Raw genomic sequence first — 15956 nt, 5'->3', positions numbered from 1 at the left:
AGTACGTGTCGCAAACCTATTCCCCCAGCCTGTTTCCTGACTTTTCACTTTAAAATACCTTTTGCCATATAACTTTGTTTCGGTAAATATTAAAATTAACTTTTGTTTAGGTAAATATTTATACGTTTTCCTTTTTGTTTGTGGGTTTTGTGTCGTGCCAGAAGGCTGTCCCCACCAGTGTTCATTTATCATCTTAGCCACTGTCAGTGTTTATCAGCGGGTAGTCTAAAAGTGAGAGGCTGGCCATTAGCACTTACTGTCTTGTAATTATTAAAATATTCCCCGCACATGGACCCGTAGAGAAGAGAGTTCAATCACATCGTGAAATCTGTGTGGCTGAACGATAGATTTATGAGTGAGGTCGAGTAAGCCCTTGTTAATAGAGCCTGCAGCTGGGCCGCAGTTTTCTCTGCCCAGGCTCTTCCTCTCTGCTCTCTCCAGCCTCACTCAGACTCCCAGTGTTTTCTGTGTGCTCTTCCTTCTCTCGCGTGGTGAGATAAATCTGTGCTGTCGCCTTGTCCCTGAAGACACCCAGCTTGCAGTTCTCACGCTACTTGTTAAAATGGTTAGTTTTCATCCTGAGACAGTCGTGGAGCCTGTTGACTTTCTAACGTGCTTTGAGCCCATTGCTGGGCTCCCGCTGCTCTTGCGCGCTTGCCTTTTTCCTCCTCTTTGTGCTTTCTCGTTTTTCTAGTGCGCGTCCTCAAGTGGTCTCTCCAGGATTGAAGGGGGAGGAAAGGTCACGAACCCCAAGTGACCGGAGGGTTTCTGTTTGCCATCAGGCTTGGAGGCTGCACCTCGGAGTCTGTCCCTCTGCACCTCACTTCCAGCAGTCACAGGTGCTCCAGGGCACACTGGGAAGCAGTTGCACAGAATAATCCTTTGTAGCAGATTTAATTCGCTGAGAGTGTTAGAAAAGAAGTGCATTGTTAAGATACTGTATTAGAATTTTTCTGAAAGAAAAGCCGAACGACGAGTATGTGGTATGTGATGGCATTACCTGGATTCCAGGAGAGTGGGTCAGCTGTGACAGAGGCTAGTGTCGGGGAGGGGCGTGCAGAGGACTGCTAGAAATGTCCACCCCTTGGTCCTGGTGGTGTCGTTGGTGCGTGCTTGTATTCCAATGCAGAAAATTGTACACTTTAAGCATGCATAATTTATTGCTTGTAAACGATATCTTAAGAAACTATTTAAAATTCCACTATGATGTTATCTATATTTTTGAATATTCCCTTTGCTGTGATCACAGGAGGTACATTTTATTATATTCAATATTATAAGGATGTTTTCCTCATTTTTATTAGTGACAGATATGTATAAATTGCAAAATACTTAGAAAGTCAGAATATGCAATTCATACAGTGCTACTTGTAAAATTTTATGGTTGATACACCTTGATAAAGAGTGTGTTAAGCATTTGGGTGAAGTAACTGGAAAATGAAAACGTTTTAAGTTTTGATATTATCATAAAACCAAAAGGCAATATATTTTAGAAAACAGGAAATTTAGCTGAATTTGTGATTCATCCATCAATTTATTTATTTATTTATAAAATTTATTTATTTATTTTTGGCTGCCTTGGGTCTTTGTTGCTGCACGTGGGCTTTCTCTAGTTGCGGCACGCGGGGGCTACTCGTTGTCGTGGTGCGTGGTCTTCTCATTGCGGTGGCTTCTCTTGTTGCAGAGCACAGGCTCTAGGCGTGCAGGCTTCACTAGTTGTGGTACGCGGGCTCAGTAGTTGTGGCTTGAGGGCTCTAGAGCGCAGACTCAGTAGTTGTGGCACACGGGCTTAGTTGCTCTGCGGCATGTGGGATCTTCCTGGACCAGGGCTCGAACCCGTGTCCCCTGCATTGGCAGGTGGATTCTTAACTACTGTGCCACCAGGGAAGCCCCATCCATCAATTTAAATTTGTAGCTTCATATAATTTGACATATCAGGTATAGACTTTTTTTCATAGGAAAGAAAGCTCTAATTTCATTATGGACATAGACAAGGCAATTTGGTTTTTCATCAAATAGCTTACGCTGTCCATAACTGTCACTCATTTTGACTTTTCTGTCTCTAATGTGATGGACCTGGGGAGTGTTTGGTGACATTCGCTGTTTGTCGCATCATCAGTGGAGCATTGTGTCCACAGTGACACCAAGAATGATTAAACCTACAATCCTTAGAGCTCTTTTTAAAGAATTGAGGATGCCACCAAGAATAAGCTCTCGAATTCTGTTGTGTCCAGAGCACCTAATGTGATCAGAGAATTGAAATTTAGTTGGAGCGGTGCTGCCGATCCAAACCTGTGACGGCAGGTCCGGCTTCTTGCTGTCGCGGACATGGAGACGTGTGGGAATGTGTTTCTGCTCTTATGATCAGGCAAATTTATTAACGACAGTGAGGGCACAGTAATTTTCAATAAATCATGACTCGCTGATGTATTTCAAAAGATCCATATAGGAGTAAACAATACCATTTATATTTAATGAGTTTTATTGAACGAAAGGCAATTTTATTGGTAATCAACCACATGTTATGATTAAGGATGTATTTTAATGACCTTTAAGTAATGCGAACAAATGTTGCCCTTGACCTAATAGCAGAGGCTTTCCTACATTATTGAAAACTTCAGAATGATTTTTAAATTATCATGAAAAGCTTCGAATGACATTCTCATTATTGTGCCATTATTCAGTCATTTGATGTCTAATGTACTAGATGAAATGCATTCCTCTAAATGTTCATGTGCATGTGGAAATACGGGGGTTGTTGCTAGGCGGTTCTTTATTTCCATGTATCAAAAGGCAGTCTGTTATAGGAGAACTTCATTTTTTGAAAATGACTGTGACGGTATAGGACTTAAATGACGAGTGATCCTCCAGCTTGCCTTGTGCCAGGAGTCGGTTGGCTGTCTTTTCACAAGTCTAAAATTATTACGCAATGCATTTCTTCTTGTGTAAACTAGCCTGGCTTAATTAACTTGAACATAAATTTTTATTAGTTAACATATAATGTAAGCTGCAGTAGCAGACCCACTGTGGTGAGCTGGTGTGTTCACCCTTCATCCAGTGCAGCGTCTCTGTTCTTCAGAACCTTAAAAACTAACCTGCACGTATTTTGCAGGCCCACTTGAAGGCATGTGAATGAGCTTCCCCAAGTTTAACGAGCTCTCAGAGAACTCTCACGGCAGGATGGGAGTGAGCTGTCCCTCTGCCCCACTGGCATTCTCAGCTGGCAGGTGCTGTCCTCAGCCCCAGGGGTCTGTGTGGTAGTTGCTGTGTAGGCAGTGGCCTCCCTTGCAGCCTGGAGTCATGGCTACTGGTCTGGAACTCAATAGTGGCCGTGGTGTTTTCGGTAGAGGATCATTCTGAGAGTGATGTTTGGAGGTTCAGTCATGAGCTCAAACCTTCCTAAGGCTTTGGAAGCACTGCATTCCATGTGTTAAGTCCCTTTCTGCTCTGAGATCTGGAGTGATACATCCCAGATCCAGAGAGACGTTTCTTCTCCCTCACCTAACAGCCCAGAGGTGGGTGGTCCCAGCTGAGCGCGCAGCTCTGTCCTCCGCAGTCAGTGACCTTCAGCCGCGTCCCAGTGTCTGCTCCCCTGCAGCCTGGCCAGCGGGAGCGGAGGGCACGGGGATGGGGCAGCAGCCTCGTCACCCTCCTCCCTCCAGGTGAGCAGTGTGGGGAGGGCTGGCTGTGACCGTACTGAGGGGGAGCCACGCGCCCACGCAAGGTCGCAAGTTCCGTCTTAAAACGGCGACGGGAAGAATGGTGGAGAGTGGTCTCTGTCATCATTCCTTCATTTTGTTTTCCATCGAGTTTCTTTGAGTACTTCCTACGCTTCTTACTGGGTGGTGTATGCTAACGCTTCTCCGTTGGTTCTCCTGGAGGGTTTACTGCCCTCAGAGCAGGCTGCTCCATGTAGAACTGTTGTTACGATTACCATTTTTATTAGAGTCACTTGTTCTCCAAGGAGCTTGAAGCAACATGAAAATTTGTATGTCCCTCAGCTACGTTAGAGTAGGAAATAAATGAAATGTAAGTGCCAAACCGTCCGTATGTCTTCTAGGAAGGAGAGGAGCCATATTAGTTGTAGAGTGTTGCCTGTTCTCTGTTGAAGAATGTTTTCTTGAAGGGATGGAGCTTTCCAGACAGCCCATCAGGCAGGGCTGCCCTGGCAGAGGAGCTCTCCTGGGGAAGAGCCCACAGCCAGCTGCCCCTCCTGAGAGCCGGTGGGCGGCCGGGAAGGCAAGACCCGTGTCAGCCGAGCCCTGAGCCTCTGTGAATGTGGAGCGGCAGGAGCAGAGGGAATGAAGACGGGTCTCGAGGTCACTGTGAGAAATCTGGGAGGACATTAAGTCCAGACAGGAGCTGTGAGAAAAGATCAAGAGCAGAGTAAGACCTCTTGGAAAGACACGTGATGGCAGAGGTCCGTCGAGTATCAGGACAGGAACGTGGCTCAACAGGGGAAGCAGAGTGGCACTTCCGGGTCTAGCTTGGTCCTCAGCACCACCTGTCCTCCTCTTCTGCGTGTTGTTAACTGTCCCGAGGTAAAATTGGCATACAAAAAAAAAATTGCCCAGAATTAAACTGTGCACTTCGCTACACCAGTGAAACCATCACAGACAAGATAGGGAAACCCCTGTCACTGCCAGCCTGTCATCCTTTGTGTGTGTGTGGTCAGCTGGGGTTCCTCTTTTCGATAGCAGTGCTTTCCCACTTTTCCACTCTCCTGTAATTTCTGCTCCACCCGCCTTTCTCTCATCAGGTGATCTTACCTTGCAGAGAAAAAGCATTAAATCAAATGGAAATCCCCTCCATTTCCCACCCTCCCGGCACCTCACCCCCCACCTGCTGGTGCAGCGAAGCCGTGTCCCCTCTCCTGTCTGAAGGGAAGTCTTCCGCCGCCTTTGCCTACCCCTGCTTTCTCGAGACCTCCACCTGCCGGTTACTCCCTGCCTCGCCTTCTCCTAGCCTCTCCCTCTGCCGACCCCTTTTTCTTAGCCCTCAGGCCTTCAGCCAACTCTAGTGTCTCAGGTGGCGCTTCCTCAGGTTTAGGTTACTTGAATATATTTAGAAAGCTGACTTGCTTTGTTCATTGGCTTTTCAGCTATTCTACCTCTTTGCATGTTTTTACTACTTGCTAGAGATGGCAATATGCATTTAACTAAAAGTGTATTGTGAAAACTTCACGTTGTATCACTTCACATTAAATTAAGAACCTTGTAATTGAATAGATCCATTTACCCCACTCATTTTTGACGCTGAAGCACATTGCGCATTTTTTGTGTGCGTATATATTTGTATGCATTTAGATACTTTTTGTATATGCAGTGTATCTACGTATATCATAAACTGTTCTGTTTTATCTGTATCTTAAAGAAGTAAAGTGAAGAGACAGGATTTTTGTTTTTCTTTTGATATTAACCATGTTTGTTCCTTACCATTCCTTCCTAAAGATCTGAGTTTCTACTGGATATCATTTCCCTTCAGCCTAAAGAACTTCTGTTAGCATTTCTCGTAGTGCATGTCTGCTAGCAGTGAATTCGCATTTTCATTTATCCGAAAATATCTTAGTTTCACCTGTCCTGTTTTTGTGAAGTATATTTTTGCTGAATATTGAATTCAGGGTTGACCAGTTTTTTCTCCCCACAGCACTTTAAATGTTTTGTTCCATTGTGTTCTGCTTTCATTATTTGTGATGAGAAATCAGTGTTATTTTGCTAGTTTTTGCCTGCATGTAATGTGTCATTTTTCTCCAGGTATTTTTGAGATCTTTCTCTATCTTTGGTCTCTTATTATGCTGTGACTTTGATTGTTTAAAATTTTACTCATCTGTCTAGGGTTCGCTGGGCTTCCTGAATCTGCACATTTATGGCTGTCAGCCAGTTTGGCATATTTTCAGTCATTGTTTCTTCAAATACCTTTTCTTCCTCATTCTCTCTGTGTGCTGCTTCCAGGAACCCAACTGCAAACAAACTCCTGCTGTTCTCTCAGGGACACTGCGCCCATACTCACTTTCAAGATCTCTCTCCTCTGTGTTCTTCAGATTCATCATCTCTTGACCTGTCTTCAAGTTCACAGACTGTTCTCCAGTCTGCTGTTAAGCCATCTAATGCATTTATTTCAGGTGTATTTTTTTCAATTATAGAATTTCCAGTTGGTTCTTTTTTTGTATACGTGTTTTCTTTTTCTCTGCTGCGGTTTCCTGTTTGTTTATTGTTTATTAGGAGAATGTTTTCCTTTAAAAATTTGAGATGTTCTAGTAACTGCTTTGAAATTCTCATCTCTTAATTCTGATGTCTAGTCATCTCAGAATTAGTCTTCTTTGATTGGACTCTACTTGAATGTGGATCCTGTGTTCTCATTTCCTCCTGTGTCTGGACATTTTGATTGGATCTTCAGCATTACTGATGCATTGTAGAGACTCTGGATTCTATGATGTTCTTCTGAAGAGCATTGGGGGTTTTGTTTGGTTTTGTTTTGACTGGTGGTAACTGAGTGAAGTCAGACTGCCAGCTCCATCTTCCCTTCAGTGAGGAGCGGCGGAGGTCTTTGTTCCTTTCTTCTGGCCGAGCCGGACTGCCTGAAACCTGCCTGCACAGTGGCTTGGGCTGAGCATCAGAGCGCGCACAGCACTGCGGCCCCCTGAGGCCGCCTATTCCTCTCACACGTCAGCGGCTGTGGTCTGACCTTTGTTCTTCATGTCCGGAAGGCTGTGTTTTCTAAGTGTTAGCAGCCATGAGGCAAAACCAAAACAAAACAGGAAACAAACGAAACCTATAAAAATGGCAAACTGTCTGTGACGGGGGATCCTCCAGACGCCCCCAGTTTTGATGATTCTCTCGGAGGGCTCCCAGGGCTCAGCGTCTTGTCCTCCTCGTGGCCATGAGTGGTTACAGTGAAAGGGCTCAGAGCAGTCAGCACAGAGAACAGGCACAGGGCGACATCGTAGGAAAGCAGGCAAGAGCTTCCAGACTCCCCTCCCAGGGGACTCACACAGGACACGCTGAGGTCCCCACCATCATGTGGGAACACGTGGGAAGTAGTTTCTACCAGGGAAGCTCATTAGAGACTCACAGGGCCTTTACTGGGGGCTGGGCCTGGAGGCACCCTCTGCCTGGGACGTACCACGCGCCAGATGCACCCCCCCATATCCCCCGCCCCCCGCAAGAAGGAAAGTGGGTGTTCGTCATGAGCCGTGTTGCTTGAATAACTGGTTTAGGCACTCTCTTATCTAGGAAGGGTGGCAGCTCTCCTGGGATCCACATTCCCAGACCGCAGCCAAGGGCCGGCCTTGCAGGCAGGGCTTTCTCAGGCCTGCTATGTGAAACTTCCTGCACAGCCCACTTGCTTGGCCGGGGCGTATTGGCAGCAAAAGTATACACAGCATTGTTATCCTTAGACCCGGCGCGGCCGGGTGAGACCAGCCCGCACCCTTGGTGTCGGTGAGCCCTTTGGGAGGGCTGAAGCAGTGCCCGTGCACCGTCACCGAGGAGCCCGAGCTGTCAGGTGTGCCCAGCGGCCCCTTTGGGTTTCAGGCGCCGGCCTCTGGCAGAAGCGGTCAGGGCAGTGCAGGTTTCCTCAGCGGGAGGGGAGCCTGCGGACGCTTGTGGGAGGCTCAGCTGATCTTGTCCTCTCTCTGCTCCTCCCCAGGGTCAGGGCTTTGTTCCTTCTGTCATCACAGGATCCTCGTGCACCAGGCGGCAATCCTAACTCTGTCTCTTCAGACATCCCTTCCTCCCCAGGCCTTTCAGCTGGAAGGGTTTTAGGCAAGAAACAAAGTATTTTTTGCAGGAAAATATTTTCCTATAACTTAACCGGGAAGACACACCATGTTCAGGATTTGGTCAAGAAGAACGCTGAATCCTCAGACTTTTTCAGATGGCTCTCCATAGCTCCCACTCCTTCCATCCTGAGCGTTAATCTTGGGCGTGGCCCAGGACAGGTCACCCCCTTGCTGGGACAGCTCTCTTAGTAATCAGACCGCAGCGTTAGGTGTGAGTCTCGGGAGGGGGGGCAGGCTTGCGGGCCGCGGGGCTGCCTCGGTGCCCTGTGTCTTATAAGCGTCGCCGGCTGCTTCTGACACAACCTGCCAGGGGGCAGCAGTTGTCCATTGGAGTTGGGAGAGTCCGCACACCTCCGTTGGCCTTAAAAACTGTTCCTTTGAGTTCTCTTCCATCCTCATCCGTAGCGTTGGCAACAAAACATAAGAAAACCGTCACTTTTGGTAAATAAGATATGAAAGTATTAATTGGTAATTGGAAAATTTCCAAGTCATTTTGTTTAATTATTATGGAATTAATTCAGATATTCTGTTTTCCAGGACCTTTTTTCTATCAATGCTTATGTTTATGCTCAGAAGCCACAACTGGATATTCATAGTTTTGAAGGCACATTTACCAGGGTAAGTTAAGTCTTTTGTTAAACACAAATGTATTCACTATGTAAGTTAAAAGTAGCAAACCTTTATTTTGAAAAAGTAATTAAATCAATAATCAATTCAAACAAGTTCTGAACTAAAAAGTGAAGAACTAGAGAATGTTTCAAGTTCTTAAATTTTCCTATAGCAAATATTTCTTTGGGGTACATTCAGTACAGTTTTTCTATTTTTAGCATATTTACTCTTTTTTTAAAATATTTATTTATTTATTTTTGGCTGCGTTGGGTCTTTGTTGCTGTGCGCGGGCTTTCTCTACTTGCAGTGAGCGGGGACTGCTCTTCGTTGCAGTGTGGCGGCTTCTCCTGTTCCAGAGCGTGAGCTCTAGGCGCGTGGGCTTCAGTAGTCGTGGCACGCGGGCTCAGTAGTTGTGCCTCGCGGGCTCTAGAGCGCAGGCTCAGTAGCTGTGGCGCACGGACTTAGTTGCTCCGCGGCATGTGGGATCTTCCCGGACAGGGAACCAAACCCATGTCCCCTGCATTGGCAGGCGGATTCTTAACCACTGTGCCACCAGGGAAGTCCCAGCATATTTATTCTTCATAAGATCCTTTTCCCTTAAAATATTATGAGTCAGTAAAATGAAGTAATTCAGCTATTTCAGTTTTGATTTTGGATAATAGTTAATACATTATGATACCCACATCATTTCTTGATTTTTATTAACTGGTTGGATGGATATCTGTATGTGCACGTCCATTTCCTTATATACACATATGTGTGTTTCATTCTACATTCTCTTCATTATTATGGCGTTTTGGTATAGCCATCTACTTCTCTCTTTTTAGAGTTGATACTTTGTTCTATAAAACCATTAAAGTCAAAAGGAAAACTCAGTATTCCTGGATTATCTATTTCTGAGTTAGGCAGCTTTTATCTCTTTACCTTGAACGGCTACCCTGGTTGTAAGCACAGGGTGGTTCCCTGCCGGACAGTTTTCTGTGGAAGAAACAGGGAAGGGTGCTGGTGCTGCAGCCAAGGACTTGGATAAGCTCCTGTGTTGTGAAGACTGTAATGATGGTGTGGGAGCCACTGGGTGAGAGCTTGATTTGGTTCCTGATATATTTGGAAATTTATAAATATATTATCACCATTAGTATAAAACTATATAAAAATAAAAAGTTTAAAGGTATTTAAAAATTTAATAGCCTTACCATCCTAATATAAATAGTCATATTATTCTTTTGACTCTTCCCCTTCAAATTGTTTCCCATGTACGTACATACTGGAATAATATAAGCCTCATTTTTTTCCCCGCTTAAGATATATATTTCCTTAGTATTTTCTATATTGATGCAGCCATATAATTATCAATAGATATTTTTAAGCTAAAACTACTAAATGCAGCAAGTGTAACATATTTTACTTGACAAACTGTAACTCCTAAGGGACTTTGAAATGAAGGCAAAAGTGTGTGTGTCTCTGCAGAAACAGAGAATGGCCGTGTGCTGGCTTCAGAGTATGGAGTAGACAAACCCCTTTAATCAAGGGCTGTCTGCGGAGCTCCTGCATTTCAAGACCCAGTTTAAGTACCATCATTTGGAAGGCTTCCTTGTATTCCCTTTTCTTTGATATTGTTGCACTTCTGCCTGCCTTTATATTTGCCCTTGGGGTTCTATTTTGTCATTGTTCTGTGCTCGTTTAGCTCTCACATGAAACCAGAAACTACTTAGGTGAATGGCTGTCTTACTTCTTCTCATAGCTCCAGTTTCTAATACAGGACTTGGTGTATATTCAGATACCAAGTACACATCTGAATGAATTGAAGAACTCTCCTATTTACAGATGATATAACTAAGGCACAGTTAAAAGAAACACCAGTTTATAATCCTAAAGTGAATTGTTTCTTGAGGAATAGCACCCCACCTGTGTGGACAGGTAGGGTTGCTTCTGTGTTTTAGCTATTGTGAATAATGCTGCTGTGAATGTGGGAATACAGATATATCTTTGAGACCCTCCTTTTAGTTCTTTCAAGTATATACCCAGAAGTGGAATTTCTGGATCATATGATAATTCTATTTTCAATTTTTGTGGAACTGCCAAAAGCAGTTCCACAGCGGTTATACTGTTTTACATTCTCACCAGCAGCGAACAGCGGGTCCAGTTTCTCCACATCCTCACCAGAACTTGTTGTTTTCTGATAGTAGCCATGTTACTGGGTTTGAGAAGTTACCTCATTTTGGTTTTGATTTGCACTTTACTAGTGATTAGCAATGTTGAGCATCTTTTCATGTTCTTTATGGCCATTTGTATACCTTCTTTTTTTTTTTTTTTTTTTTGTGGTACGCGGGCCTCTCACTGCTGTGGCCTCTCCCGCTGCGGAGCACAGGCTCCGGACGCGCAGGCTCAGCAGCCATGGCTCACGGGCCCAGCTGCTCCGCGGCATGTGGGATCTTCCCGGACTGGGGCACGAACCCGTGTCCCCTGCATCAGCAGGCAGACTCTCAACCACTGCGCCACCAGGGAAGCCCTGTATACCTTCTTTGGAGAAATGTCTATTCAAGTCCTTTGCCCATTTTCAAATTGGGTTGTTTGGGTTTTTTGTTGAGTTTTAGGAGTTCTCCATATATTCTGGATATTAATTCCTTCTCAGGGACTTGATTTGTACGTATTTTCTTCCATTCTGTGAGTTGCCTTTTACTCTGTTGATAGTGCCTTTGAAGCACAAAATTCGTTGATCTTCATGAAGTCCAGTTTGTTTATTTTCTCCTTTGTTACTTGTGACTTTGCTGTCTTATCCAAAAAATCATTGCAAAACCTAATATCATGAAGCTTTTGTCCTATGTTTTCTTCTAAGTGTTTTATAATTGTAAGTCTCGCATTTAGATCTTTGATCCCTTTTGAGTTATTTTTGTATATATTGTTAGGGAAGGGTAACGTCATCCTTTGCATATGGATATCCAGTTTTGTCAGCATCATTTGTTGAAAAGATTGTCCTTTCCCCATTGGGTGGTCTTGGCACCCTTGTCAAAACATTTAACCTTATATGCAAGGGTTTTTTCCTGGGCTCTCCACTTTATTCCATTGGTCTATATGTCTGTCTTTAGGCAGCACTATACTGTTTTGATTACTGTAACTTTGTATTACATTTTCAAATCAGGAAGTATGAGCCCTCCAGTTTAGTTTTTCTTTTTCGAGATTGTTTTGAATATTTCAGTTCCCTTGATATTCCACAGGAATCTTAGAATGGATTTTTCTATTCCTGAAAAAAATGTCGTTGGGATTTTGATAAGGGATTGCATTGAATCTGTAAATCACTTCGGGTAATACTGACATATTAACAATATTCAGTCTTCTCATCCATGAACATGGGATGCGTTTCCATTTATTTATGTCTTTTTTACTTTCTTTTGGAAATATTTTGTAGTTTTCATTGTACAAATCTTTCACTTCCTTGGTTAAATTAATTCCTAAATATTTTATTGTTTTTGATGCTATTATAAGTGGAATTGTTTTTGTAATTTCTTTTTCAGATAGTTCATATATAGAAACGCAAGTGATTTTTGCATGATGAATTTGTATTCTGCTACTTTGCTGAATTCATTTATTAATCCAACCATTTTTTTGTGAACTCTTTAGGATTTTCTACGATCATAACATCTGCAAACAGAGATAATTTTACATCTTCCTTTCCAAATTGTGCCTCTTATTTCTCTTTTCTGTACAACTGCTGTGGCTAGAACTTCCAGTATTATATAGTATGTTGAATAGTTGTGGTGAAAGCAGACATTCTGATCTTAGAGGAAAAGGTTTTAGTATTTCACCATTTGGTATCGTGTACCCAGTGGGTTTTTCATATATGGCTTTTATTATGTGGAGGTAGTTAGTTCCCTTCTATTCCTAGTGTGTTGAATGTTTTTTATCATAAAAGGGTGTTGAATTTTGGCAAATGTGTTTTCTGCATCAATTGAGATGATCGTGTGGAGTTTTTCTCTTCATTCTGTTAATGTGATGTATTTTGTTGATAGATATATACGTTGAACCATTGTTGCATTTCAGGAATAAATCTCACTTGGTCACAGAGTTTAATCCTTTTAATATGCTGCTGAATTTGTTTTTTTGGTATTTTGTACAGGATTTTTGCATCATTGTTCATAGAAGATATTGGTCTGTAGTTTACTTTTCTAGTAGTCTCTTAGTCTGGCTTTGATATGAGGGTTGTGCTGGCCTCACAGAGTGAATTAGGAAGTGTCCTTCCTCTTCAATTTTTTGGAATAATTTGAGAAAGATTAATATTAATTCTTTAAATTTTTGGTAGATTTCACCAGTGAAGTCATCAGATCTAGGGATTTTCTTTGTCAGGAGATTTTTGAGTATTGATTTAATCTCTACAAGGTATAGGTCTGTTTAGTTTTTTTATTTCTCCATGATTAGTCTTGGTAGATTTTGTGTTTTTTAGGAATTTGTCCATGTCACCTAGGTTATCCTGTTTGTTAGCATATGGTTGTTCATAATACTCTCTTATAATCCTTTTTATTTTTTTAGAATCATAGTAATATCCCTACTTTCATTTCTGATTTTAGTAATTTGAGTCTTCCTTTTCTTCTTAGTCCATCTAGCCAAAGGTTTTTCAAATTTGTTGATCTTTTTGAAGAAGTAACTTTCATATTTATTAATTTTTCCTGTTCTTTATTTTGTTTATCTCTACTCTGTTCTTTATTTTTACCTTCCTCTGCTAACTTTGGGTTTAATTTGTTCTTCTTTTTCTAGTTCCTTAAGTTCTAAAGTTAGGTTGTTGATTTGAGATCTTTCCTGTTTTGGAATTTAAACAATTATAAATTGTTATAAATTATATAACTATATAAGCTAGAAATTTCCCCCTTAGCACCACTTATGCTGTAGCCCATGGGTTTTTATAAATTATATTTTCCTTGTCACTTGTCTCTAAGTATTTTCTAATTTCCCTTTTCATTTTAATTCATTGGTTTTTTTTTAACATCTTTATTGAAGTATAATTGCTTTACAATGGTGTGTTAGTTTCTGCTGTATAACAAAGTGAATCAGCTATACATATACATATATCCCCATATCTCCTCCATCTTGCATCTCCCTCCCACCCTCCCTATCCCACCCCTCTAGGTGGTCACAAAGCACTGAGCTGATCTCCTTGTGCTATGTGGCTGTTTCCCACTAGCTATCTATTTTACATTTGGTAGTATATATAAGTCCATGCCACTCTCTCACTTCGTCCCAGCTTACCCTTCCCCCTCCCTAATTCATTGTTTTTTAAAAAGAATGTTGTTTGATTTCCACAATTTTGTGAATCTTCTGTTATTAATTTCTAACTATATCTTGTCATGGTTGGAGTAGATATAGATACTTTGTATGATATCTATTTTTTAAAATCTATTGAGACTTAATTTGTGGCCTAACATAAGGTGTATCTTAGAAAATACCCCATATGCACTTGAGAACAATGTGTATGCTGTTGTTGGGTGGAGTGTTCTATATATGTCTGTTAGATCTAATTGGCTTATTGTGTTAAGTTCTCTATTTCCTTACTTCAGTCTGGTTGTTCTGCCCATAAATGTGAGTGGGATATAAAAGTCTTCAACTATTTCTCCCTTCAGTTCTATCAATTGTTGCTTCATATATTGTCTTTTATTAGGAGCATAATGGTGTATAATTATCATATCTTTTTACCTTATTGAACATTTAATTAATACATAATGTCTCTTGTGATCCTTTTTGATTTAACATCTGTTTTTTCTGACATTAGTATAGCTACCCCTGCTCTCTTTTGCTCACTATTTGCAGGGAATATCTTTTCCCATACTTTAACTTTCAACTTCTTTGTGTCTTTGGATCTAAAGTGAGTCTCTTGTAGATAGCATATAGTTGGATCATTTGTTTTTATCCATTCTGCCAATATCTGTCTTGTGATTGGTGAGTTTAATCCATCTATATTTGAAGTAATTAGTGATAAGGAGCAATTTATTTCTGTCATTGTACTATTTGTTTTCTATATGGCCTATAGTTTTATTGTTTCTCATTTCCTGCATTACTGTCTTGTATTTTGTTTCATTGATTTTTTTTTGTAGTGAAATGTTTAAATTTGTTTCTCATTTCTTTTGAGTATACTCTGTAGCTGTTTTCTTTTTGGTTACCATGGGGATTACATTTAACACCCTGAAGTTATAACACTCTAATTTGAGTTTACACCAAGTTAAGTTCAATAACATATTAAAACTCTGCTCCTTTACAGCTCTTTCCTCAGCTCTTTCAGTTGTCATTGTCACAAAATTATATCTTTATATATTGTGTCCTAAAAATATCAACTAATAATTCTTTTAAATGCATGAGTGTCTTAAATTATGTAGAAATAAGATTTGGAGTTACAAACCAAAGTTACAATAATACTAGCTTTTAGAATAATAAGCTTTTTTTCTCTAAATATATTAGTCTCTTAAATCATGTAGAGAAGAAAGCGTACAGTTACAAACCATTGTTACAATAATATTTACTTTTATAATTATTCATCTGCATTGAGATCTTTAATTCTCCATGTGGTTTTGAAGACTGTCTAGTGTCCTTTTATTTCAGTCTTCAGGACTCCCTTGAGCAGCACTTCTTGCCCGGAAGGTCCAGTGGTCACCAGCTCCCCTCAGCTTCTCCCCTGCTCCCCAATTTGGCTAAGCATGCATTTTTAAAAAACTTGTTATTGGAGTATAGTTGATTTACAGTGTTCCTCAGCTTTTGTTTATCTGGGAATGTCTTGATTTCTCCCTCACTTTTGAAGGACAGTTTTGCTGGATATAGGATTCTTTGTTGACAGTTCTTTTTCTTTTAGCACTTTGTCTATACCAGTGCACTGCCTTCTGGCCTCGATAGTTTCTGATGAGAAATCTGCTAATCATTTTATTGAGGATCGCTTGTATGTGACGATTCACTTCTTTCTTGCTATTTAAGATTCTCTCTTTGTCCTTGTCTTTGGAAAGTTTGATTATAATGTGTCTTGGTGTGGGTCTCTTTCAGTTCTTACATGGATTTGACTGAGCTTCTTGAATACTTACATTCATGTCTTTCATTAACTTTGGGGGATTTCAGCCATTATTTCTTCAAATAGTCTCTCTGCCCCTTTATCTCTCTCTTCTTCTTCTTGGATTTCCACAATGTGTATACTGGTTCGCTTTTTTCTGTCCTTCAGATCCCTTAGGCCCTTTGAACTTTCTGCAGTCTCTTTTCTTTCTCTTTCTCAGCCTCAGTAATTTCCATTGTCCTACCTTCAGGTTCACTAATTCTTTCTTCTGTCTGCTCAAAACTGCCTTGAATCCCTTTAGTGAATTTTTCATTTTGCTCATCGTACTTTTCAGCTCTTGAATTTCTTTTGGTTTCTGTTTGGGTTTTCTATTTCTTCATTCACATTTCTGCTTTGTTCATACATTGTTTTCTTGACTCTCTCCACATCTTTATGTCTTTGAACATCTTTAATATTTTTCTTTTAAAATCTTTGTCTAGTATAACTGCCATCAGATCTTTTTCAGGGATAGTTTCTGTTGATTTATATTTTTCCTTTGAAAGGACCATA

The 15956-nt window shown here is 41.2% G+C and overlaps 1 protein-coding gene across 7 annotated transcripts in view; it reads left to right on the top strand.

Annotated features, from left to right (window-relative positions):
* ATP9B (ATPase phospholipid transporting 9B (putative)) overlaps positions 1 to 15956 on the top strand; it is a 224170-nt gene that overhangs the window by 84761 nt on the left and 123453 nt on the right. For all 7 annotated transcript variants that reach the window (XM_060121782.1, XM_060121781.1, XM_060121783.1 and 4 more), the window contains one exon: positions 8318 to 8398. In XM_060121782.1, coding sequence (XP_059977765.1) covers positions 8318 to 8398 — 81 coding nt within the window. The remainder of the gene's footprint in view (positions 1 to 8317; positions 8399 to 15956) is intronic.

This window comes from Lagenorhynchus albirostris, chromosome 14 (genome assembly GCF_949774975.1).
Source record: "Lagenorhynchus albirostris chromosome 14, mLagAlb1.1, whole genome shotgun sequence".
NCBI lineage: Eukaryota > Metazoa > Chordata > Mammalia > Artiodactyla > Delphinidae > Lagenorhynchus > Lagenorhynchus albirostris.
Note: the sequence above shows the minus strand (reverse complement) of the source record. Positions and strands in the feature narration are given on the sequence as shown.